General features: G+C 40.4%; 1 protein-coding gene across 12 annotated transcripts in view; it reads left to right on the top strand.

Annotated features, from left to right (window-relative positions):
* PDE4D (phosphodiesterase 4D) overlaps positions 1 to 23,583 on the top strand; it is a 586,915-nt gene that overhangs the window by 534,783 nt on the left and 28,549 nt on the right. For 10 of the 12 annotated variants that reach the window (XM_040656476.2, XM_040656475.2, XM_004937252.5 and 7 more), the window contains one exon: positions 323 to 435. In XM_040656476.2, coding sequence (XP_040512410.1) covers positions 323 to 435 — 113 coding nt within the window. Of the gene's footprint in view, positions 1 to 117; positions 206 to 272; positions 436 to 23,583 lie in introns of those variants that run through there. The other 2 variants (XM_025145253.3, XM_046905518.1) reach the window with 2 other exon arrangements.

Raw genomic sequence — 23,583 nt, 5'->3', positions numbered from 1 at the left:
GGGGCCCGGCGCTCCCGCCAGGAGGCGGCGCCGCAGGCGGCCGCGGGGCGAGGCGGGGCCGGGCCCGATTGGGCGCGCAGCCGGCGCGGGCGGCGAAAAGTTTGTGCTCGGTCCTAGCCGCCGCTCGCCGCGGGCCGGGGAGCCGTGCCCCGCGCGGAGCGCAGCCAGCCTGTCCGGGCTGGCAATATGAAGGAGCAGTACACATGTGCGGGCACCGGGCAGCGCGGCGCGGTCGGCCGCGGCAGAATGGGCGCGCTGGAGCTCTCTGTTAGCCCCGTGAAGCGCTTGAGGACTCAGCACGCCTTTCCCTGTCTCTTCGCAGAGGAAGCCTACCAAAAGCTGGCCAGCGAGACCCTAGAGGAGCTGGACTGGTGCCTGGACCAGCTGGAGACCCTGCAGACCAGACACTCCGTCAGCGAAATGGCCTCCAACAAGGTAGGAGTCTCCGGGGGTTGGTGCCCGTGTCGCCGCCGTGCCCGCGGGGCGGCCCGCTGTGCCGCGTGGGGCGCGGGGTCCGGCGCTGCCGTGAGGCGAGGCGTGCTGCGAGCGACGCGCTTGGCAGCGGGAGCCACGCGTGCACCCTGTGCGTTATCAAAACCCAAACCGGTGTTTTTGGCTGCCGCGATGAGCCTTTCGTCTGATTGTTTCGCACTCGCCCCACTGCGAGCTGGAGCTCTGGTGTAGGACGGTACGTGGGTATCGGCAACGTGAAGAGTGATGGAGGCAGGGAGCGCTTGGTTCCATCGGTGGTACCAGCCGCGTTTCGTTTGTATATATAAGTGCTTGGGTTCCCTAAGGCGGTGTCCTCGGGAGGAACACCCTCAGAGCTGATGGCCAACCTAACTGCCATCTGTGTCAATACGTCTGTTACTTGCCATGATAAATAGCAAGGTCAGGGATGTGCTTCTCAGACCACATCTTCACTGAAGCTCACAGTGCCCGGGGAGGGTGCTGGGCTCTGCTGTGCATGGAAACACTCTTCTCCTGTTTGGCAGTTTTCCACTTCATTCGTGGGTATGTTTTCCTTTGTAAGTTCGGTTTACAAGTGACATATAAGTACGTTGCTGGCATTTATTTTTTTTGAACTCAAATTAGTGAGCCTGCTGCTTTGCTTTAGAATGTATTTTCACATTTGTTAGCAGATATCCCAAGTATTTGGGGAGCAACATGTAAAATGAGAGAGAATGATGTCTTAATTATAGTAAATAAATGGGCTGTTTCTTGCCTCTTTAATGTATAGAGCTGTATGATGATCTGCATTTAGGCATCTATATTTTATAACCATTGGAGTTGCAAGGAGGTTCTTTTAAAGTCAGATAATTCTGAACGTTTTTGACTCAGCTAATGCTTCTTTTAAAAGCTGCTGTCCTTTTTGATTGCCCCTACCAAATACCTTCTCTCATCTGGGTCTGAGCCTGGCTCAGCCTGTGGGTGAGATGTAGGCTGTTGGCACTCTAGTGCAGGTTGTCCTGTGATAAAAACAGTTTGTTTCTTTGTCGTGTCCTCTGCTTTTCCTGTCTTGAGACACGCTTAGTAGCAATTAAATATCTGTTTTAAGAGTTGCCCTGTTCTGTTTTCAGATTTAATTGCCAGTTGAAAGATTTAATTATTCTGGGTACGTCGGGTATGTGCCATAAAGGTACAAAGTGGGGAGCCTTGGAATTGTTTCAGCACTTCATGAATACTGTGGTACAGTTGGCATTGCTCCAAAGGGACTATGGCCGTGGCTGGTCGGGGGCTGTCTTGACTTACTGACAAGTTTGAACACCTATCAGTGTCCTTTTTATGTCTGCATCACCACTACTTCACCAAATCCTCGCCTGTTCATTTGTTACCTCCTTAAGGCGGAGATGTGATGTTTCTTATGAACGGGGAGGGCAAGGTAGTTTTGGAATAAGATAAAACTGACTACAAGTCAATTCTTCTTGAGTTCTCACACTTCTCTGGTAAGTCAATATAAAGATGCTACATCTATTGCTGTTTTTCTTCTATTTCTTTGAACTACTTAAAAGTATTATTTGCCATAGATTACAGGACCAACTCTCTTTGTGCATGCTTATTCAAATGGAAAGGAAAATGTGATTTAGAAAAAGTTTATTGTCCTGTTTCATCTGCTCAATGCTATTTTTGAGGGATTGATATATGTCAAGTCTTGTTGTTGTGGTTAATCTGGGAGTCAGTAAGACTGATGCTGAGCTTTATAGCAAAACTGGAATTTTGTATTGCAGTATTGTATTGCCTCAGTCTGCTTGGTCTATCAAATAGGGATGTATGTTTCTAAAGCACTTTTCTACATAGCATTTCACATTGCAGCATGTAGGAAGAGGCTGGTTTTACTGTACCGGCAAGGAATAGCCACCCTCTGGTTTTGGAGTTTATACTCAATTCTTAAGGTAATTCTTTTCTTTTCCCCTTTTCAGAAGATCTTTCTCCCCTGTATAAATATCTCTTCGATATCTTTCAGTTGTTTTTCTATCATGCTGATATACTAATGCATATTAACCATAATGTGAATATTTCTTTAATAAGTGAGCCTATGTAATAATGTAAGAAAACTCAGTGCAGGAGATCTTAATTTCATAATTTCATTCTTGATTATTAAAATAATTCCAGCTTTTAAACATTACCTCCTATTTTAACATAACTGCAAACTGCAACGCTCCCGTAAGGCGTCTAGGTAAGTGATACCATTTTAGTTTATAAAGAAATTGAAGCCGAGTGAATGAAACTCAGTCCAGCAGGAATATCCAACTCTCTATACCAAGAGTAATTTCTTAAGAATCATATGAGAAAATCAGGAAAAGAGTCTCTGTGTGTGGGTATGTAAGCATGGTTTCTCATGGTGTTTGCCTTTCCATTTATCTGGGTTTCTTTAAGAAACAGCTTGCAATATTTATTTACTTGTTTATTTATTTAGCATGTCATGGCATTTTCATCGTTGTTAACTTGGCTTATTTATATGAACAGGAGTGGCAGAGGAGCTGAGCTCTGTGCTAGGTAAGAACTTTTGAACGACATGCAAAGGCTATCACAGCACTGGGGGGAAAAAAAAAAAAGAAAACAGAGAAGAAACTCTTGACTAACATCTGTGAACTGTTTCTCTATTATGCTTTTGGGTTTTTTTTCTGTGATATTTGTTTGAACAGGAATGAATTAATTTGAGGAAATGTCTTAGTAATTGGGGTCACTAAACAGAGGACCCCAAGGCATAATTAGATGCCTCTGTGTTCTGATTTCCAGAGATGCTAACCTGCAACAGTTTCTATTAACAGTGAGTGATGTCTCTGAAAACTGTAGTTTTTATAAGGCTATTAGCTTGCTAATTGTGATTCCTAACTTAAGATACAAGCATCTTTCATTATGCTTTCACAAGCAGGTAATCTTTTTAAAATATTAAGGTTGCAATATGATGCTTATTTTATATTTCTTTTTCATCACTACTTTGTTTTCTTCATAATTAGTTTCCTTTCTCTGCCAAATAAGATAAAAGCAAAATTGCATAGGCGAAAATTTCTCCTATTTTATGGGAGAAGAACTGTCTTTTTTCAGCATGTGGTTCTTCAGTACTGAGATGAAGTGCATGATTTTGGGTTTGGACTTGCAGCTGCTACTGTGGCAGACAACAAATAAATGTGACAGCCAATACAAAGATGCAGCAACAACTTTCTGCAGGACAGCACTAGTTGTATATTGGTCAAACATGAAGTAGTACTTAGAATGAAACTGATATGCAAAAATATATTTTCACTTCTGTAATTGTGACTTTTGCAAGCACCACTAGTGTGCTGCTTTAGAGTGCCTGAAGTTAGACATGGAAAAGTTTCAGTTTGTGTATTTTGGAACTTTAAGTTTGTTGCAGTTAACAGCTTTTTTTGCAGGATTTACTGATGACTGCTTGTGAACAGGATTGTGGAAAAGGTCCATGGAGGTTAATACACAGGTTGTCTCAGAGGCTTCTTTCCCATCCATAAGCATATGTAAAGGTCCTTTCTTAAGGAATCTTTTGTAGGTATTAGAACTGAGAAGAATGAGGTTTCGTTTAGTTTGACCGTGATAACTGTGAAAATACTTTTTAAAACAGGAGCTGTTTTATGTTGTTTGGTGTGTGCATCAGTGTGCGAAAATGTTCCCGGGTTAAAGCAGAAGTCTATTTACAGACAGCTCCTGGTGCTAACTGCTAGTCCAAATCCTCCTGAGGTTTTTGAGTGAAGATACCCAGAGCATCGATGTTACCTGCCGTCTACCTTCTAAAGATGACAGTAATGTAACGCTGACTGCAGATGTTAGTGGGTATATATATGCTTATGGTCCTGTACTTGCCACTTGTTACTTATGCTCAGACAGAAATTTTAATGATTTCTTTTTATTTTAAAAAAGAAAATACAGTTTCCAAGATGTAAACATTTAGTGCAAATGAAAATTATTCATGAAGGAAACAGACAACTTGAGATCTACAAAGTTCCTCTTTATTTTTTTTTCACATTCCCTCCTGATGTCCCCTACCAAGTAGAACTGTTTTATAATCACATTTTCCTGCTGCTAAAAAGAATTTTTGTTTTCCTCCTCCACAGTGTTAAAAGGCTCACATAGGCAACAGGGAGCCAGCTAACGTAATATCCAGGGGAAAAGGGAAGCTAAACTAATTACTTACTTGAAATAATGGGCTTTGTATAAATTCCCTAACATGGTTCAAACAGAAGTTTTGTTTTACCACTGATGGGTGTCCCAGTGGCAGGAAAGAGCTCCTGCTGCCTGCATCCCTGCTTTACCTTTGTTTTATTCTGTGGAGAAGGCTGGATGGCACAGTGGTCAGTAAGTAACTCTACAGGAGCCTGAATGGGCTGAGTGTAGAACAGATAAAAGTGGCTGATGTAGCTTGATCATTTATTAGCAGGTTAGTTGTCAGTGTTGTCTTTGTTTTGAATTGTCAGCACCATCTTTGGTGACAGATTTGTCTCTCATTTATAATCCATTGTCTTCAGAAATTTCATTCATAGGAGCACTACTGTCTTGTGATGTTTCCACATATGAAAGCTCAGCCAAAGTAAAATTGTATCCTCTTCTGTCCTAGCCACAGATTAGAGTGACCTGTTTCCAATTAAGGGAAAGGATAATGCTGTCATATCCATTTAAAAGGATTTAAACACCAGTCATTGTCTTATGTTGCAGCTATGGCTCATGAAAAGTGCATGCTGGAAATGAGTAGAAAATAACTTTATTGTTATCATGACAAAATTGTTGCAAAATACACAGGACCTCTGCTTTGCTTTTCAGATATAAAGAGCATCGGTAACCAGGTGAAAAAACTTGATGGAGTTTATCCTGTGACAGTCCTGTTATATAACGTTTGGCAGTGCCATCACACTTGGCTTGTTGACATGATAGTTTAATTGGCTCTTGACGTTCCCAGATCTTTCCAGGAAAATCCAGGGATTTGGTTAGCTCTTTAACGTGCTGCTTCTGATGAAGATTACAGTTAAGTAGGGGGCAGCTGTTTGTGAGTAAAAGCTTGTTTGAATGCAGCATCAGGAAAAATGTTATTCATCAAGGATTTCCATTTGTACAGTGATAAGTAAAGGGATCCTGATAAAGTGGTGAGACAGGGAGACGGAGTTAGAATTGATGCATATTTAATAATATAACTTTCCTTATACTTCATAGTGAGAAAAAAGGAAAAGAGGACTGTGGAGGTGAGGAAGGACTTCCTTCCCAGCTGCACTCCTCTATTTTCATGGTCTGAAGCCAGAATTCATGATTTCAAAGACTTCTGGGCTGGACTGTTGCTCCTTGTGTGGAGCTTTACTTGCTGCCAAGTCAGAATACTTGTGCTTCTGGAGAACAGAAAACTTGCCCTTGTGTAACCGCAGTGACGTGTGAGATATATATAAATATATATATGTGTGTGTGTGTGTGTGTATATATACATACAAACATTTATGTAATAAAGAGACAACACTTTGTACTGTGTAAAGTTGTGCCACAGGGAGATAATGGCTGAAGCTTGCTCTCCAACAGACGGCTTGCACCTCCTTATCACTTACCAGAATGTGTGCCGTCTTGGAAACAAGGGGACAGAGTAGTGAGGTCAATTCAGTTGTGGTCAAATTTCATCTGTACCACCGTGTGGTGCCTCTTAGAGTCTGTCAGGGTGGTGTCAAACGAGGAGAAACAAAATGAGGAAAGACCAGCTCATATGAGGGCAGAAGTGGAGTTTTTGGGGCTGTAGGTCTCTTGGAGGCACCTGCCTCAGCGGAGGTGTAGATCTCTTGCTGAGAAGGACAGAAATGAGCATGGTGGGCCAGGCTTAACATCTGGGTTTGGAGCAGCCCCTTCTCTTTGTGCAGGATTTGCACATGCTCGCCTCCCTGTGGCATGAGAAGCTGGCAGCTGTGATTTGGAAACCTAGGAGCCTAGATTTGACTTGTAATGCTAAATGGCTATAGTGGCATTTCAAGACATTAAAACAAGTCAGAAACCCATAATACACAGATTCAGTCTCTACTTTAAATTTTAGAAGAAATGTAATTGATTTCTGCATCTCACATACCCAGTTACATAAGATGAAATGAACAATGCATGTTTGAGGCTTGCTGTGATGTAATACTTTTAAGCGTTTTAGCTTCTTCTAGGATTATTGCATAGCTTTTCATTCACTAATAGCTTGGCATTTTTTTCCATAAATATAAGCAAATGGCCCAAACTATCACACAACAGCCGACTTTTGTAGCCCCTTTAATAATAGGAAATGCCACAGTATGAGAGATTCTTTCCTTGTAGTGTAATGGCACAGAATAATGTAGACAAAATCATATGAATAACTAGAACTACATCTGAGGGGAAAAAAAAACTTTAATTTCTACCACCATAATAGAGAATTTGGAAACTGTGAAGTATTTTCCAGCCATTTAATTATCTAAAGTTAAATTGTAAACATTAATTTATCTCTTTATTACATTTACATAAAATACTGTATGTTTCAAAGATTTTAGTTGGAGGAAGCTTCACAAACATGAGTACTTTGTAGCTCCTTGCTTAACAATGAAGGAGTTGGTGGCTACTGACAGGCACAAGTATTTAGCTGCTTGTGGCTCATGACAGTGTTTAGAGCCAAGAATTCCTATTTGTAGAGTGCTTGGTAGTGTGTTGCTGTAATCAAGGTTAGACAGTGGGATATGAAGCATTTCAGAGAGATGTGGCCATTCATTGTTTTTAATTTCGTGTGTCTTCAGTCATAGGCGGCTTCTGCTGTTGTCTGAAGTTATGGTACAATGAATGTGGTGCGCACTGAAACGTCAATCCAGCCTCTGCATCATAAAGAAACTGCCCTAAGAAACCATTCTGTTGTCTCAGTTACGTTAGCAAGGGGCTTGGTTTGCATCATACACCAAAACTTTCCACATTCAGGAGACTTACCATAAAATAAAGCATGTTAGAGATGGATGTGTCCTTCAGTATGGTGAGCATTCCTACAACAGAAGTTGATCTCAGTTCTCGGTGCTTGCAGCCAGTCCCCTGCATAGCTGAAAAGCCAAACACAAGCAAGCAAAAGCATCATGGAAAGCGCTGTTAGTCATCCTGCCTTGAGCAGTGCAGCAGGCAGCAGCTGCCTGCTGAGCTGGGCATCTCCTCTGAGCTCCCCAGCTGCTGCAGCCACACAGCTGCCTGTATCTGGCTGGTGGCAGAACCCAGCTGTGATGGCACATCTGACTCTCCAGCCCTAACGCTGCTGCACAAGTATTGCCTGTTGCTGGCTTTGCTTTGCAGGTGCTGAAGTGGAGCTACACTGTCAGTAGTATCTGCTGTAAATCAAAGAGCAGCGCAGTGAGGCAAACTGGTGTGCAGCGCCTGTTTACAAGATCATCTACAAATAAAACAGCCTACTTCTTCTGTTAATTAAGTTGTAAGCCACTAACAACATGATCAGCTAATGAAATTGAGTTGACTGAATGCTTCTATCAGATTCCTCAGCAAGAAGGTATTTGAACTAAAAGGTGCTCTCATAATTACTTAGGGAAAGGCTATTGGCTTACTGGCGCATTTTTGTTATTGGCTTCAGTTGGGGAGGGAAATCAAAAGGACAGAAAGGTTAAACTGGAAGTAGACCTTCCAGTTAAATTTATTTGATTTGTGTCTTATCATATTATATAGCTAAGAAATACCAAACTTGTAATTGACATACAAGTGTAGATTTGCATAGCAGTAGCCCATCTCTCCCAGTTCAAGACAGTTTCCAGTTTGTACCCACAGTGTAGCAGTAGCTTATGGATATACTTAAAACAGCCCGGAATATACAATACTGAGTGATTAAGGCGTGCTTGTGGCTGCCAATGTCAGTGACTGAAAATATCTTTCAGAGCTGCTTGCTCCCACTTTTACATGCTCACGTATGCTGTCCAGATAGAGCATCCGTATGGCACAGCTCAGGAGCAGGACTTCACTGAACACACATCCACTTGGAAGTTTGTTTTCCATCTAGAAAGATCAATGGTTCATGGGCTTTTAGAACATCAGAATGCAATCCACACTCATCAACACTAGATGTTGGGAAAATGTTAATCAGGCAGTAATTGTTTTAATGCATACTAGTCTGGGCTGGTTTTTAAGCTCCTCTGTCCTTCTGCACTACTTTAATAGGTGTTAATGATAGCTTTTGCCTGCTTGCATTCATGAACACCGTGTATTAACCAGAATCATTATCTTCTTTCTTAAATTGTCATTTTGAAGAAATATATAAATTTTTCAAATTGATATAAAGATAACAAAACAAAACCAGGGTTTGCTTGCTCTGGAATAGATAGATTACAAGAAAAACATAGTGAACTGCAACTTTGTAGCCATTCTTACGTATCAGTGATATTCCTCCAATCCATTAGGCCAAGTCTGTTTTTTGATGGATATAAAGATATATATTTTTCAATTGCATTAGTTTATATGATTTAAAGAACCTGCTCAAGTATGGATTAATGTGTTTAAACTAGGCTGTCTGATGATGTTGTGTCCAAAGTTGACTGTGCAGTTTCAATGGAATAATATTAACCAGAATCAGAGACAACCTCACGCTGCCAACTGAAGTAGTAATGTTGTTTTCCTAAACTGATTTTGGCAATTTAGTGTAAACAGTTGTACAAGAGATGTCTTTTCTAGTAGCCAAGAGCAAAATGACTAGCTATTGATATTTTAATGACCAGAAATCAGATTTAAAGAGAAGGAGCACTAGCCTTCTCTTGAAGTGATAAGGTGGAATTTTATCATGAAATGCCCTTATCTTGTTGTATACTGGTACTACTCAGTAGATTCAGGAAGGCAGTGCTGCACTAATTTGTACTGAAAAAGTTATTTAATGGCAAGAGACAGAAATTAAGATGCCAAATATTCTTACTTTTTTTCCTAAAGGTTTTAATGTATATGATGCTCAATAAAATATAAACTAAAAGGTAGCTCACCCTGAACAATTTCTTTTACATAGAAACAATGGTTTTCACAACACATCAGTCACCCACTAGAGCTTCAAAGGGTGATCTAAATGAAGAGTAATTTGCTAAGTGAGGATATGATTCAGGTGCACTTGATGACCCAAGGAAGCAGTTGTTAGCTTTCAGAGCTGGTTTCAACAAGGAGTGGGCAAACACCTAAGTTGACATTTTGGCTGTGCTCTTCAGCAGTGTTTCTACAAACTTCGTCAGTGAGATTCTGGAAAAGTAGTGTAACTCCAATAATAGAGAATGACAGAGGAAAGCATAGTAGGGTTTAGCAAAGAACTAAATAAATTGCTAGATAGTGATGTTCATCAGAAGAGTGAGAAAGAGTTTGAAGAACAGCAGCGGCTAAGAAGTAGATTGCCAAATAAGCATTGTGTACTTATACATCTGTAGGAATGTTTTATTGAAAAATAAGCATGAAAGACTAAAAAAAATAGACTTTTTTCATACATAGAAACACAGAATCCTTAGAGTTGGAAGGAACCTTTAAAGGTCATCTAGTCCAACTCCCCTGCAATGATCAGGACATGCACAGAAGATCAGGTTTCCCAGGGCCTGATCCAGCCTCACCTTGAAAGTCTCCAGGGATGGGGCATGCACTATATTTCTGGGCAACCTGTTCCAGTATCTCACTACCCTTAGTGTATAAGACTTTTTCCTTGTATCTAACTTAAATCTACCCTCTTTGAGCTTGAAACCATTTCCCCTTCTATCACAACAGACCCTGCTGAAGAGTCTGTTCCCTTCTCCCCTGTAGATGCTGAAAGGCCTCTATCAGCTCACTTCAGAGTCTTCTCTCCTCCAGGCTGAACAGCCTCCGCTCTTAAAGTCTGTCCTGGCAGGAGAGGTTTTCCATCCCTTGGATCATTTTTCTGGCCCTCCTCTGGATGTGCTCCAAGAAATCTGTATCTTTCTTGTACTGAGGACTCCACATCTGGACACAGTTCTTCAAGTGAGGCTTCACCAGCACAGAGCAGAGAGACAGGATCAACTCTCTTCACCTGCTGGCTGCGTTTCTTTTGATGCAGCCCAGGATACAGTTGGCTTTCTGGGCTGTGAGGGTACGTGGCTGGCTCACGTCTGACTTCCCATCCATCAGTACCCCCCAGGTCTTTTTTGGCAAGGCTGCAATCAATCGTTTCCTCCCTCAGCTTGTATTAGTAATGCATGTTGCTTCGACCCAGGTGCAAGACCTTGCACTTGGATTTGTCGAACCTCACGAGGTTGACCTGGGCCCGCTGCTCAAGCCTGTCTGGATGGAATCCTGTCCCTCTGGTGTGTAAACCACACACTACAGCTTGGTGTCATCAGCAGACTTGCTGAGGGTGCACTTGGCCCCTGCTGTTGATATCATTGATGAAGGTACTGAAGATATTAAACTGTGCCCTCTAGTGCTATGTCAGATTATCCAATTCTTCCAAGGATGGGGTCTTCACCACTTCCATTGGCAGCCTAATTCAGTGCTTAACAGAAGAGAGCAGCACTCATCCTAGTACAACCTCCTTTCTCACAGATGTGGAGAGCGATGAGGTCTCGCCTCAGCCTCCTTCTCTTCAGATGGAACAGACCCAGTTCTCTGCACTGTTATAGCTGAAATTATTGAAAACAAGCTATAAAACACTAGATTTACACTTGAAAGGCAACAAGGAACACATTTTTGCATTGCCCTTGTTATGGGAATTAAGTTGCTTGCCTCTTTGACGTTCGTGAGCAGCATCTGAGAACTGTGAGGGACAGACAGATAGTTGAGATCTTTCAGAATGCCTTATTTGTTTTGCTTTCTGAACATGTGTTTCCCTGGGATTCTCCCTTCTCAGCCTTAGCTGAGCCATGTTCAGTGTTTGCTGCCACTGGCAACTGAAGCCAAAAGGACTCCAGCCCAGCCCAGCTCCTTATACTTCAGGCTGATTAACATTCCTTGAGGAACCCGTCGTAGCAACAAGCTTACTCAGATGCCTCAGCACCTCTGTCCCCTGTTGCATGCTTCTGGCAGCTGCAGCGGGCACCATAATAGGAAGCACCTAGGCCTGTCATAAATGAACAGGGCTGGGGGGAAAAAGAAGTGCAAGCCTGATGCATATTGTGGCCATGGCAATGGGCAGTGATGAGGCTGCCATTTTGGAGTGCATGCAGGCTGGTGTGGCTCAACAGAAAGTGTTTTGCTGGGTTTACAGAGCTGTTCTGTATGTGCGTGTCAGAGGTTTTATGAAACACTACTGGCAGGAATACAGCTTGAAAAAAAAAAAAAAAGCACCAGAAAAAAAAACAGCCAAAATCTGAAACTAAGTATGTAAGGATGTCTTTAAATTAAATTATTTTTCGCTGTAACTGAAAACCTTAGTTGGAAAAGTTTTGTGCATATTTACTCCTGAGAAATGGCAGTGTGATGAATTATATGACAAATCACAGTGTATCTCTGTGGATGCACAAACTTTAAACTTCAGAGCTCATATTTCTCAATAAAATGACTGTTTTTTTTCTTATACCAAAGCATGGCCAAAGTTTTATATGTCTTAATACTGGACCCTGGTAAGACTGCACTTGATAATTTGGTAATTAATTACTTTTTCATTCCTCTCTGCTTAATGTCATGAAAGCAAATGTGTGCATTTGCTAACTGGGGGTGATTTGCTGCAGGTTTTTTTTTTGTTTGTTTGTTTTTTGTTGTAAAAGCTTCAGAGGCTTTATTTTTTTATTTTAGATGAGTTCTTAAAGAGAGCTCATTGCTGTGAAGGTGATGCAGGTAGCTGATGCCTATATAGTGTGTGGGATTTCTTGGGTAGCCTAGAGTACATCCCTGCGTATAGAGCTCCATGTGTGGTTGTTTGTTTAATAGAATGGCTAAATTCTGCTAGAAGATAAAGTACACTGGAAAACTTCTGCAGAAACAAATCTTATCATTTGGATTTAAAAACGTAAATGTTGCTTTTTCTTTTGTTGTCGGAGGTGTACATCTGTAGTCTGATCTTTCTTTCACAGTTTTAGCCACCTGAAAAATTGGTTGGTTATAGCCATGTTAAAAAAAAAATAAAACTGTGCTGATAGGATAAAGTAGAACTGCAGAAAGAAAAGATCATCTTGTCCCTGTATTGTGGAGGTTCTTCTTTCCTTTCCAGATAGCTACTATTCCTATACTGATGGATCTCTTAGATGGTTTAGAAGTGGTATAAATAAAACAATGCTGATGTACATCGGGTTTTTGGTTTTGTTTTGTTCTTTCAGTTATTATCAGAGCTTGAACAATTTCCTGGTCATAGGAAACTAAAGCTGTCTGAGAGACGTAAGTAGAGGATTAGAGGATAGATTTGGCTCTTAAATCTTTCTTCCTCTCCATCAGTTAAATAGTGAGTTTCTAAGAATGAAACTTCACCTTAATTGCTGCTAGAAGGAGGGGTGATGGGGTTTTCTCTCTGTGCTCTTTTCTGGTTCCTTTCCCAGAGCCTTGGCTGCTGTGCAGTAACACTGTACAAACCTATCTGCTCCCCAGTCTGCCTTTCTGCCCGCATCCTGCCCAATGATGCACTCACCCTTGGGGACGCACGTAGCATGGCTGGGAGCACTGCACTGTGTCATGAGGCGCAGGCACCAGTGTGCTGGTGTGAGATCTATTTCGACCCATCCCTTCTCATGGCTGGAGGACTTTGAGTTGTTTTGAGGGCTCACAAAGCTGAGAGATTTGCATCCTTTTGTTCTTAGAAAATTTTTCCAAGCAAGAATAGGCGTTTGTGTTTAGACTGTTACTTTACATGAGTGGATGAAGACAACAGCAAGCTGAACAGCAAGCAAGGCAAATATTTGTTTCTAGTCAGCAGAAGTATGTGTTATGCTTACGGTGGACTGTACAATACTGAGAGTAAGCATTACCTTATGTGTGCTGAGAAAACAGTCATAAAAACCAGAAACATTTTTTGTTTTTTAAAGCTAGGAACTTGTTTTTTACAGGTATTATATGGAGTTAAGCAGTAATTAATAGACGAAGTACATCAATCTTGTGAAGTGAGTTTAAAAATTAACTTCTGTATCAGCTAAAGTTATCAAATGCTACATCCTAACTCATTTTTGTGGAATTTCCATCAGATGAGAGACCATCTATCTAGTTGACTATTTATTGTATAGATAGGAACTTTCCTGGGTTTGCTCTCTGGTTTGGGGGCTGGAAGGTGGCACCATAGTGTTGCCTTTCAGGCCCAGGGGCACTTCAACTTCATTTAGATTTCAGCTAGAACTTGATCTAATGTCTGCTGGAGTGACTAGTGAGTGTCTCCAAATCAACTCCGTCAGGCTTTGGGTTCTGCCCACAGCCAGTTTTATAAGCACTGTTATCTCTTTATCAAAGAGCTGTTGAGCAGGTGCTCTGAGAGCTGGAAAACAATTCCATTTGTTTCATAGTAGGAGGCTTTTTGTCATTTCTCTGCTTTTTACTGCAAAAATGCATGAGTGTGAGCCTCTGTCTAAACACATAAATTAGGTATCCCTAGTGTTTCATGCACTACTCAGGGCTTTTCCAGCTTCTCCAAACACTGTACTTTAAAAAACCACATTTTCACAGCTTATTCTTATTGAAAAAAAATAAAAATTCAAGTCAAAAATGAAGAAGATGCCAGATTTGTTTAAAGCATATTAGTTTTCTTTGGCATTAACGTGTTTTTTTCATAAGGAATGACGCAGGAGTTCACAAGTGACCTAAATTATAAAAGGAATAGCAAATTAAGTAATTAACAGTATGATACCTGTTAAAATATATATATATATGTTTAAGCCACGAAATAAAAGCAGTGTTTACAGAAGACTATTACAGTTTGGCCTCATAGTGCATACTGGAAATTGTTAGATAATAGCTGCATTTGAGCATTTTCAAAGGAAATATTGATTTAGCTATAAAATTGTTTCCTAGTAAATACTGATTTATTGGCTCTCTGTTGAACCAGGAGTGCTCAGGAGCAACCTACTCTAACATTACAGGGGGCTGAGTACATTTATGAGGGTGGGGTAAACCTTAATTTCCATTTATATACTCCAAACTACTTAGGTAGCTCTGAAAGTAATGCCTCCTATTTATTTCCATGGGAACTACAATAGTGACAAAAAACATAATAATATAAATGATAGAGCAAATTTTCAGCTGCAGAAAATTAGCTATGCAACTACTGGAAAGCTGGAGAGGGAGTTTTTATAAGGGCATGTAATGACAGGACAAGGGGAAATGGCTTTAAACTGGAAGAGGGTAGATGTAGATTAGATATTAGGAAGAAATTCTTCACTGTGATGGTGGTGAGATACTGGAACAGGTTGCCCAGCAAGGTTGTGAATGACTCCCTCCCTGGAGTTGTTCAACTCCAGGCTGGATGGGGCTTTGAGCAACCTGGTCTAGAGGGAGATGTCCCTGCCTCTAGCAGGGGGTTGGAACCAAATATCTTAAATGTCCCTTCCAACCCAAACCATTCTATGATTCTGTCATTTTCGAGCGTGCCATGCTCTTAAAAGTCTGTACTGGCGGAGGTCAGCCAATGTTGCCACTGCTGAAATGCACCACCACTGCCTCACTGTGCTACCTGTGGCACCTGTTGACATTCATTGATGTTTGCTGAACATCTGTGGAGCCCAAACAGTGGATGTGAGCACAGTGAGGTGGCAGGTGGCGAATTTCAGCAGTGGCAACAGTGACATGAAAAACAAGCCACATTCTAGACAGCCATGCAGATTTTTACAAGCATGTTACTGCGTTGTTTTTATCTGTTGTAGTTTCAGTGGGAATAAGCTCTCCCTGTATATTCCTTGACTCCACAGGGTAATTCTGGTGCTTTTTTTGTTTGATCCATTTCATAACAAACATTGAAATTCTCTCAGATGAGAAAGCTTGCACTAAATCCTTTAAACAGGAGAGCTACTTTGACTGGACTGTACTGAAGAGCAGAAGGTGTGGGCATTTTTTATTACTTTTTTAAAAAATGGCTCCCTGTAGCCACCTTACCTGAAATAAGCACAGAAATTGGGCATGTATGGGACAGTACCTGTTTGTAGGCTGTGAGCTGGTGAGCTGACAGCCGGCTCTGGTTTGCAAGGTACACTCAATAGGGAGCACTGAAGTGAGCCTGAGCTGCTCTTGTGTGCTATCAGCACTCTGTGGTGTCTGGTAGTAGGAAACAAATGTTCACAGGATAAGTTGATGCTGCAAGTCTAGATTTGTGGAAGAACCAGGTGTTCAATACATCTCCTGATGCACAGTCATTTTTCCTGATGCTTTTGAAGAGCAGGAGTTTGTTCTCCTGATTTTTCCAGGAGTTTGTTCTCCTGATCAAGCCCTTTGATCTTTGCCTCATCCTTTTTGTCCACATTACAAACGATGAGCTACACAGCACCTCCAGTAGCCGAACGTGAAAGATGTTAGCTGTTCATTGCTGCCTGGCTGAGGCCCAGTTGGGACAGCCTGAGAGCCCTTCCACCTTGTCCCAGTGTGAGGTTAGGTAGGGCTGCCGAAACCAAATGAACCCGTCCATGCTTGCATGGAGCGCAGAAGTGTTCCCCATCAGATGTGGATGTGTCACTGTTTACAGAGCTCTTCCTTGTCAGCACTCAATTAACGCTTCCCTGGTGTGGCTTGACCTGAACCTTGTAAAACCCAGGGTAGATGGCCAAACATCCACAGACAGTGAGGTGAATTGGGTGGCAGATAGTGTAGCATACAGTTATAATGCCACTGAGATCTGCAAGCACAAAGTAAGACATTTTATGCCCCATAACTGGATCCCGTGTGGAAGAGAAGAGATAAATCATGGGCTTCAATACAATTCCATGAATTTCATGAACTGAAAAAACACAAGATTCCTCATGCAAATACTGAGGCTTTTTGTAAGAGAGATTTAAAACACAGAGGAAGCAAGTAAGCAATTTGGGAAATTGCGGAGCTGCCTTTGGCCTGGTTTTATCTCGTCTTCATCTGTCACGTAGGCCGGGAAACCCAATCTCACATTGTACTTCACTGTGGCACTGGAAACCTATTTGTTTCTTTGCTTTATTTGACGTGGGGGTCATGTGAGTGCAGTGCTCAACTTTCACAAAAGCAGACCTGCTGGATTTTTGTATGTTTTGTATGCATAAGACAAGAATGGATGAGGCTGTTATATGTGCTGTTCTGGACAGACAGATCTTCATTTTCTTTTGAATCTAAATCTATTTACAGCTTACAGTCTAGGTACTTAATGAAACAAACGAAAGATATAGAGGACACGATAGAATGAGTATTTGTTGGTTAATAACCCCCTCTGTTGCCTTTTTTTTTTTTCCTTGAAAGAACAATGACACCATCATATGCACTTTTGTTAGCCATGCTTTAATGAGAACTGGAATCTGAACCAAGAAAACTGCATGAAACAACTTGTAGCCTCTTTCAGAATGTTGATATCTGCTGTGCATGATTTATAGCAGCTTGCTAAGGCATGTATATGTCAGAGCCATATTGAGCTTGTGTCAGTATTAGAAGTGTTAGTTCAGTCCAGAGTTCTCTGCTTTTGTCTGCAGTATCACTGCTTTTTGTTTCCTAGGATGGCTTTTACCTTCTGCTGGATTATAAGCTAAGCAGTAGTAATTCTAAGGATATAAAATAATTTTTGTTCATTTCTGGCTTTCATGTAGAACTAGAAAAAAAAAAAGCTATATTTTTTAAAATTTTTTGCATTTCTCAGGAGTAGCCTGTGTGTTAAGTATAACTGCAGCTTTAAGAAGTTCTTAAAAGCCTCATTTGTTTTAGTATGAAATGGCTGCCATTCAGCAAGGTTTCTGATGAACTGTTAGAACATGTGGTTGGCCAGGTCTACAGTAGGAACACCTCATTAAAGTAAGAATGTCACGTTACGGCAGAAGGGAGATGAGTGCAGGCATACCATCGAGGCTGAATTTTGTTTCTTCATAGCAAGCCAGTTTCTACGTCAAATAGACTACCTCTAAAGCTCATTTTTTGCTGGTGTAGTGGTATCAAGTCTTTGAACAAACACACCATCACAGCTTGGTGAATTAGGAGTCACTGTTCCTTGTGGATGTGTTGGGCATATCTGTCTGCAAACGTGCACAATGTTGTCTACAAGCCTCTCTTGTAGCTATGCCAGAGTAGATATCTGTGGGTAGATACACTCACATACACACACATACATGTACATACATGTACATACACACAGCTATACATACATACACAGACACACACACCCTGACCATGTAATGTGTGTATAGTATGTTTAAGTTATTCCGATAATTTTGTATTTTATATTCATTTTATTACAGAACTGTTTTATTAGCATGAATTGACATGATGAAAAAAAAAAGCAAAAACAAAACACAAGGAAGGACAAAAGGAGAAAATGCAAAATCAGATATTTGCATGAAGTCTGTGGCATTCTAAAGGAGTATGTACTGTGCTCTTGTTCGTTACTGGTGGCAAGCTTTTGCTTTCATTCTTTACCAAGAATGTTTGTTAGATGAGGCTGCTAATTAGGCAAGTGTTAACTAGATGTGAGCTAGGAATAGGAGAATCTGGTCTGATAATATTTAAAGCCAAATCCTTTCCGTTCAGAAAGGAACGGCAAGAATTTCCTAAAACTGTCTTTTAGGGAAAAAAAAATCAAAAATGTTTCTCTTTTCACAATATTTAAATAACAAACTGCTTGTTTTTAGAGTGCTTTGGTATTAGAAAAACCGAGCTTATCATTTCTTTAGTGTGAATGCCTGTATGGATTTTGCACAAGTTGTTTTAGGAAAGGTTTTTAACTATATTGTAAAGAAGCTGTTCCTATCCCTTAACACAACTGTCCTTTTGCTGTGTTATACAGATGCAGCTTGTACATCTAACATTTGCAGTAAGCTGTAATGGAAGGTTCCTGCCCTTACTGTAGTTTGGGCAACAAGTTACAAGTTCTAGGAACTAGTGTGCTGCAGGACAGGCAGTTGGCTGAGGCTACCTACTATCATGCACATGCACATCTCCATGGTACAGTAACTCTTGTTAACAGTGGTATTCCTCCAGCAGCAGTACTGTGTAGCTTTAGGGGTGTTATTGAAGCCTTATGTCTTTGCAGTACCTCTGATATTTTTACTCTTCGTTTTTGGTATGTCTTTGGACAGACTGTCTGCCCAGATGCGCTGAAGTAAGCGTAGCCATTCAAAGGAGGTCACACCAGTCTCTTTATCTTTTTTTTTTTTTTTTTTGCTTTGCTTTGCTTTTTGTGACGGTGGTTTGTAAACTGACTCTAGCCTAGTACAAGCTTGAGACTTCACTTACAGCAAAATCTGCCATTTTTATCTACTTGTTGACCTGAAAAAGCATCCTTATCTGGGGCTGCACTTTGAAAATGGGGCAGTGCATATTGATATGTTTGGAAAATGATATGATTGAAAGCATGACAAAGAAACAGCAATCCAGTGAAGTGCCCGTGTTTTTCAAGGTGAGGCTGCATGAGGCCCTGGGCAACCTGATCTAGATGTCCCTCTTCTCTGCAGGGGAGTTGGGCTAGATGGCCTTCAGAGGCCCCTTCCAACTCTAAGGATTCTGTGGTTCTATGAAAATACAGTATAAGCCAAATCGTGAAGCTTTATCCAAGGCTGATTTCCACCTGGCTCTGTTCCTGCATTTTGTAAAGAGCAGGTGGAGAGGCCGGATTCTTCTCTAGCTGCAAACAAAAAGGAGTGAGGCTGATAGCAGTGCTGTGGTTGTTTGTCCATTGTTGCTCCAAAGACATGACTGGATGCATGCAATTAAAAGAATTGAGATGAAATGCCCAAAAATGTAGTAGCATAACCTTCTCAAGGCAGTGTCTAAGAAGAGGTGGACAAAAAGGTGTAACTAAAAAGGACCTGCTGTGCTACCCACAGATGCAATTTTAAGGAGCAAGACTTATCTTTTGTTATGTGTCTGACTTTTTTTTTTTTTTTTACACTTGTTTTTGTTTGTTTTGGGGGGAATTGTATAGCTGTCACTGTTGTCTATTATGTACCATCCTGTACAAGTTACCACATCTTCACTGAATGTAATACAAGTGGTAAGGAAAGAGGAGTAAATACTGTTTTTCTTTCATAAATGACAGTTCTTGAATCTGTCCAAGAAAGAACACCTCCTTAAAGGAGCATATACTCTGTCCAAAATTTTAACCTTTCCTTTAGCAGTGTTCGTGGATTCCTATCCTGGTGTGATCAGAGGGCCAGAGAGTAGCTCTTCTACGGAGTGTGAAACTGTTTGGTACTGTAGCTGTAATTATATGCTGTTTTTTTTTAAAGGTTTGTTTGTGATTGTTCACTGCAAAATTGGTTGTCATGGAGGTGTAAGAGATAGAGACAAACATCATTAAAATGCCTTAAATTATATGCATTTCTACATACCTGGTGAAGACTTAAAAAAAAATAAATTAAAAAATATGTAGTCTACTCCAAGGCCCCTGAGCTCATGTCCACTTCAAGCTGATTTTTTGTGTGTGTGCTAGCATCTTTCATAAATACAATGAGAACCTTTGAGCAAAACATGATGATGTCTATTAAGAAGAAACATGCAGATATGATGGATTAACTGTATTTCAATTAACATTGCAGTAATTTAAAATCTTTAAAAAAAAACCTTGCTTTAGCCTAGGGTATTTTTTGAAGCATATCCAGAGCTGAGGTGTAGCTAACTTCCTGTTAAGCTAACTTTGCCAGTTATGATGCAGAAGTATTTTATGTTTATAAAAATAAATTTGGATGCATGAAAACGTAGTTTTACTCTGGTTTTGATGTGATATGTACATGCAAGTAAACGTAAAATATTTTATTTTAGCATTGTCTTTTAACGGCAGAACTTCAAAGGCTCTCTGCTCACATCAGATGCTGTTCGCAGTAGTAATTTTGTGGACAAAAATACTTCCTTGTGGTTATGCATTTGGTTCAGTCAGTTGCAGAGTGGGATAGAGAGATAACTACCTGAGCTATTTGTCATTGCATCTGCCAGCGGCTGTGCAGTCATAAGTGCAGCTGTAATCATGCCTCGATCCACTTTTCTGTGATCTAAATTAGCTTTTAACAGAAGCTTTTGTCTAAGTTGCATTATGTTCACAGTGTTGTATTTGAGGGGAAAAGTAAGTATATCAGAGAATATTGTAAACTGGAACATATTAGTTGAAATTAAACCCCATTTATTGGAGGATTTTTGTTGCTATTCTTGTTGATGTTGTTTTTTTAAATACCTTATAGGCTTTCTGTTCCCTGTCATTATGTAGAGCAGTTCCTGGAAGAAAGCTTTGGGTGAATATCATGTCTTAAAGATTGACATTGGTCCTCAAAGCGTGGGTTGAAATAGGATGTAATTTTTGTTGTTTGTGCAATTATTTTGGAGTGTCTATTGAAAATAATTTAATTGTAGAGAATACATATAAAGATCCTGGTTCAGCATGGTTGGAAATTAGTGGACTGCATTGTGTATTTCTTATCCAATAAAGTCTAATGTGTTATTAAATACCCATAGCTAATGCTTCTATCATCACTAGAGGGCAGTAAATACAAGCACTGAGTTACGTACTCTACCAAAAAGAAAGCTGATTTTTAAATATTAGTTTTTATACTTAAATAAGTAAAGGAGCTCAACTCTTTATTAAACAACTCAGCTGCTGGGTTTTACTATGTATTCCCACTAAAATAATTCAGAAAAACGTTGTCATCTGTATTCTCAGTAACACAAAATAATCGTATTTGATTCATGAGAATTATATATCATTTCCCAAATAAAATGATCCAGGAAACAATATGGCTTAGAATTCTCCATTGTGTTTAGTGAATGTAATTGTGACAAACAGGAGGTTGCCAAGAAAATTATGCTATTAAAAAGCTGCATAATTATGGTACAGTTCTGGTCCTTAAAGCTGAGGCTCCTTCAGAAGAGTGAGAGTTTTGTTACAGCCGCCAGTTGTCAGCCACTGGTGGAGTTCATCTCTTGATAGCAGCATGAAACCCGACTTCATCTCCACCCCTGCTTCTCTTGGTGTGTGGCAGCTGATTGCTGCAACCAGAACACCAGAACATCTCCTCCAGCTCCAAATTCCTCCTTTTTTTTTTTTTTTCTTTTCTTTTTCTTTCCCTTAAGTTAAATTCTAGAGACAGTCCTTCCAGTAAGGGAGTCTTTGGTGGAACTCAGAGAAGATTGGTGAAGCTGGTTGATTTGGTGTAGTTTCCTTCTCCCTTTCTGTTCTGCTACTTCTAGTTTCAAGCCAGTTCTGATTTTGGCTCATTTGAATCCATCCATGCACCCTTGGTTGTGGGACGAAATGACCATTTTTGCTGCTGTGGTTTCCTAGCAGTGAGTAGACTTCCAGTTTGTGGGGAGTCTTTTCTGCAAGGGCTCATGCCAGCCTAAATGTCAGATGAAGTTGGCTAATCCTATGGAAAAAGTCTTGTTTTTGTGATCAGTAAGACTCAGATTTAAAATGGGTAACTGTTCCTATTGTCTACTGTGTAGAGGTCAATCTATAAAATGTTTTTTATTATTTTCAGGTGGATTCTCATTTTGTTCATGAGAAATGCTCAGGTGGTCTGTTCTGTTTTAGAAACTTGAAACCTTAAAAGCTAATATCTGGGGTACATTTAGCTGTCTTCCTCTTAGTTTTTCTTTTGGTCAGTTATGTACTACATCCCGAGTACTTGCATTCAGGATTGATGCCTAGACATCTGTTTGGAGGCTCCTGATGCAGCTTTATAGATGATCTGGGGCACTGTGTTTGAGTTCCCAGCCCACTGAGTTTACTGTTCCCAGCCTTCAAAGCTGAGCACGTTTATATGAGAGCTCCCATATGACTGGGTACTGCCTTGCAGAAGGAAGACCAAGACTGTAAACCTCCACTGGGACAGATGAAAAGTAGTGCTTTCTTTCTGTCCTTCTCAAACCTGAAGCATTGCCTTCTCTACTTTTGTAGTTGACCGCACCTTCAGGAATCTTTATGTACAACCAAGAGAGGGGAAGGAACATGGTTACTTTATTTTGGAGGATCAGGCTTTCTGCCAGGCTTCTGAAGATATAATTATTTCTTTTTCTTGTTATTTATGTATTTTTGTATATCAGAAGCCCCATACCAGATATCAGGAAAAAGTGAGCATGCCTTGACAGTCTTGTATTAGACAGGACCTTTTGGTCCTATCTGTATACCCTAGAGTGGTTTGCACACATCTTTAGGTCTTTAGGTCCTTGTGGCAAATCATGACCATTAATACAACAGATGAATAAAAGGATGGAATTCCTCACAAGTATGGGTGAAATCATTTTGTATTTTTGGAAACCTGGGATGACGACTGTGGGGGGGGGGGGGGGGAGGACAGGCAACAGAATGAAATTTTTCATGTTCTTCTGGAAGGAAGATGAATATTTATTTATTTATTTATTTATTTATTGCCAAATTACACCAGTGGCATAGGGATTTATGGGAAACAAATAGTTTAAGTAGTATGAGTGCTGACAACTCTAAACCTTTGAACTTTGTACAGAGGTAAAGATTACTGCTTACATTGGAATATGAACATTTCTGGTAACTTGCTGCAAACTTTTATTTCATCACAAATGCACAACTTCTAAATTGTTAAAGTTGCTTTCTAGGAGGGCGCTTTTGTAGTAGATGTATAATCATTCTCCATGATACAAGATATTTAGAAGGTAGCATTTCATCTGAAGTAGATTAATTTTCTGGGGTCATCAGCCTTTCATTAACAGTCAACCCTTGGATGAATGTGGTACAACCCATTAGCTTCTTTCTCCCTTGATTCTATAAACTCTTCAGAGTTGCTGATTTCTTTAGGGTAGTCCGCCATTTTGTACACCACTGAACGGTGTTCCCTTGTTGCCTTGAGTTTATTTGCAGTTAAATTCTGTGAATTGTAGTTTACATGAATAGTGTCACATTAAATAAGCTAGTGTTGCCTGTGACCTCTGTGTTCTCATGGTTCATCATATTTTTTTACTCTTTCCAATTTTTCTGTTATGTGGAAGTTTCCATAGCAGTGACTTAATTCCAGGACATGAATGAGGAGAAGGAATACAGTAAGATAATTCCAGGTCTTGCAGAATATGATTTAAAGCTGTTTGATTAGTTGAAGACATCTTGTGGATAAT

The sequence above is a fragment of the Gallus gallus genome, chromosome Z (assembly GCF_016699485.2).
Source record: "Gallus gallus isolate bGalGal1 chromosome Z, bGalGal1.mat.broiler.GRCg7b, whole genome shotgun sequence".
NCBI classification, from domain to species: Eukaryota; Metazoa; Chordata; class Aves; order Galliformes; family Phasianidae; genus Gallus; species Gallus gallus.
The sequence above is the reverse complement of the archived record's forward strand: the minus strand, read 5'-3'. Positions and strand labels throughout refer to the sequence as shown.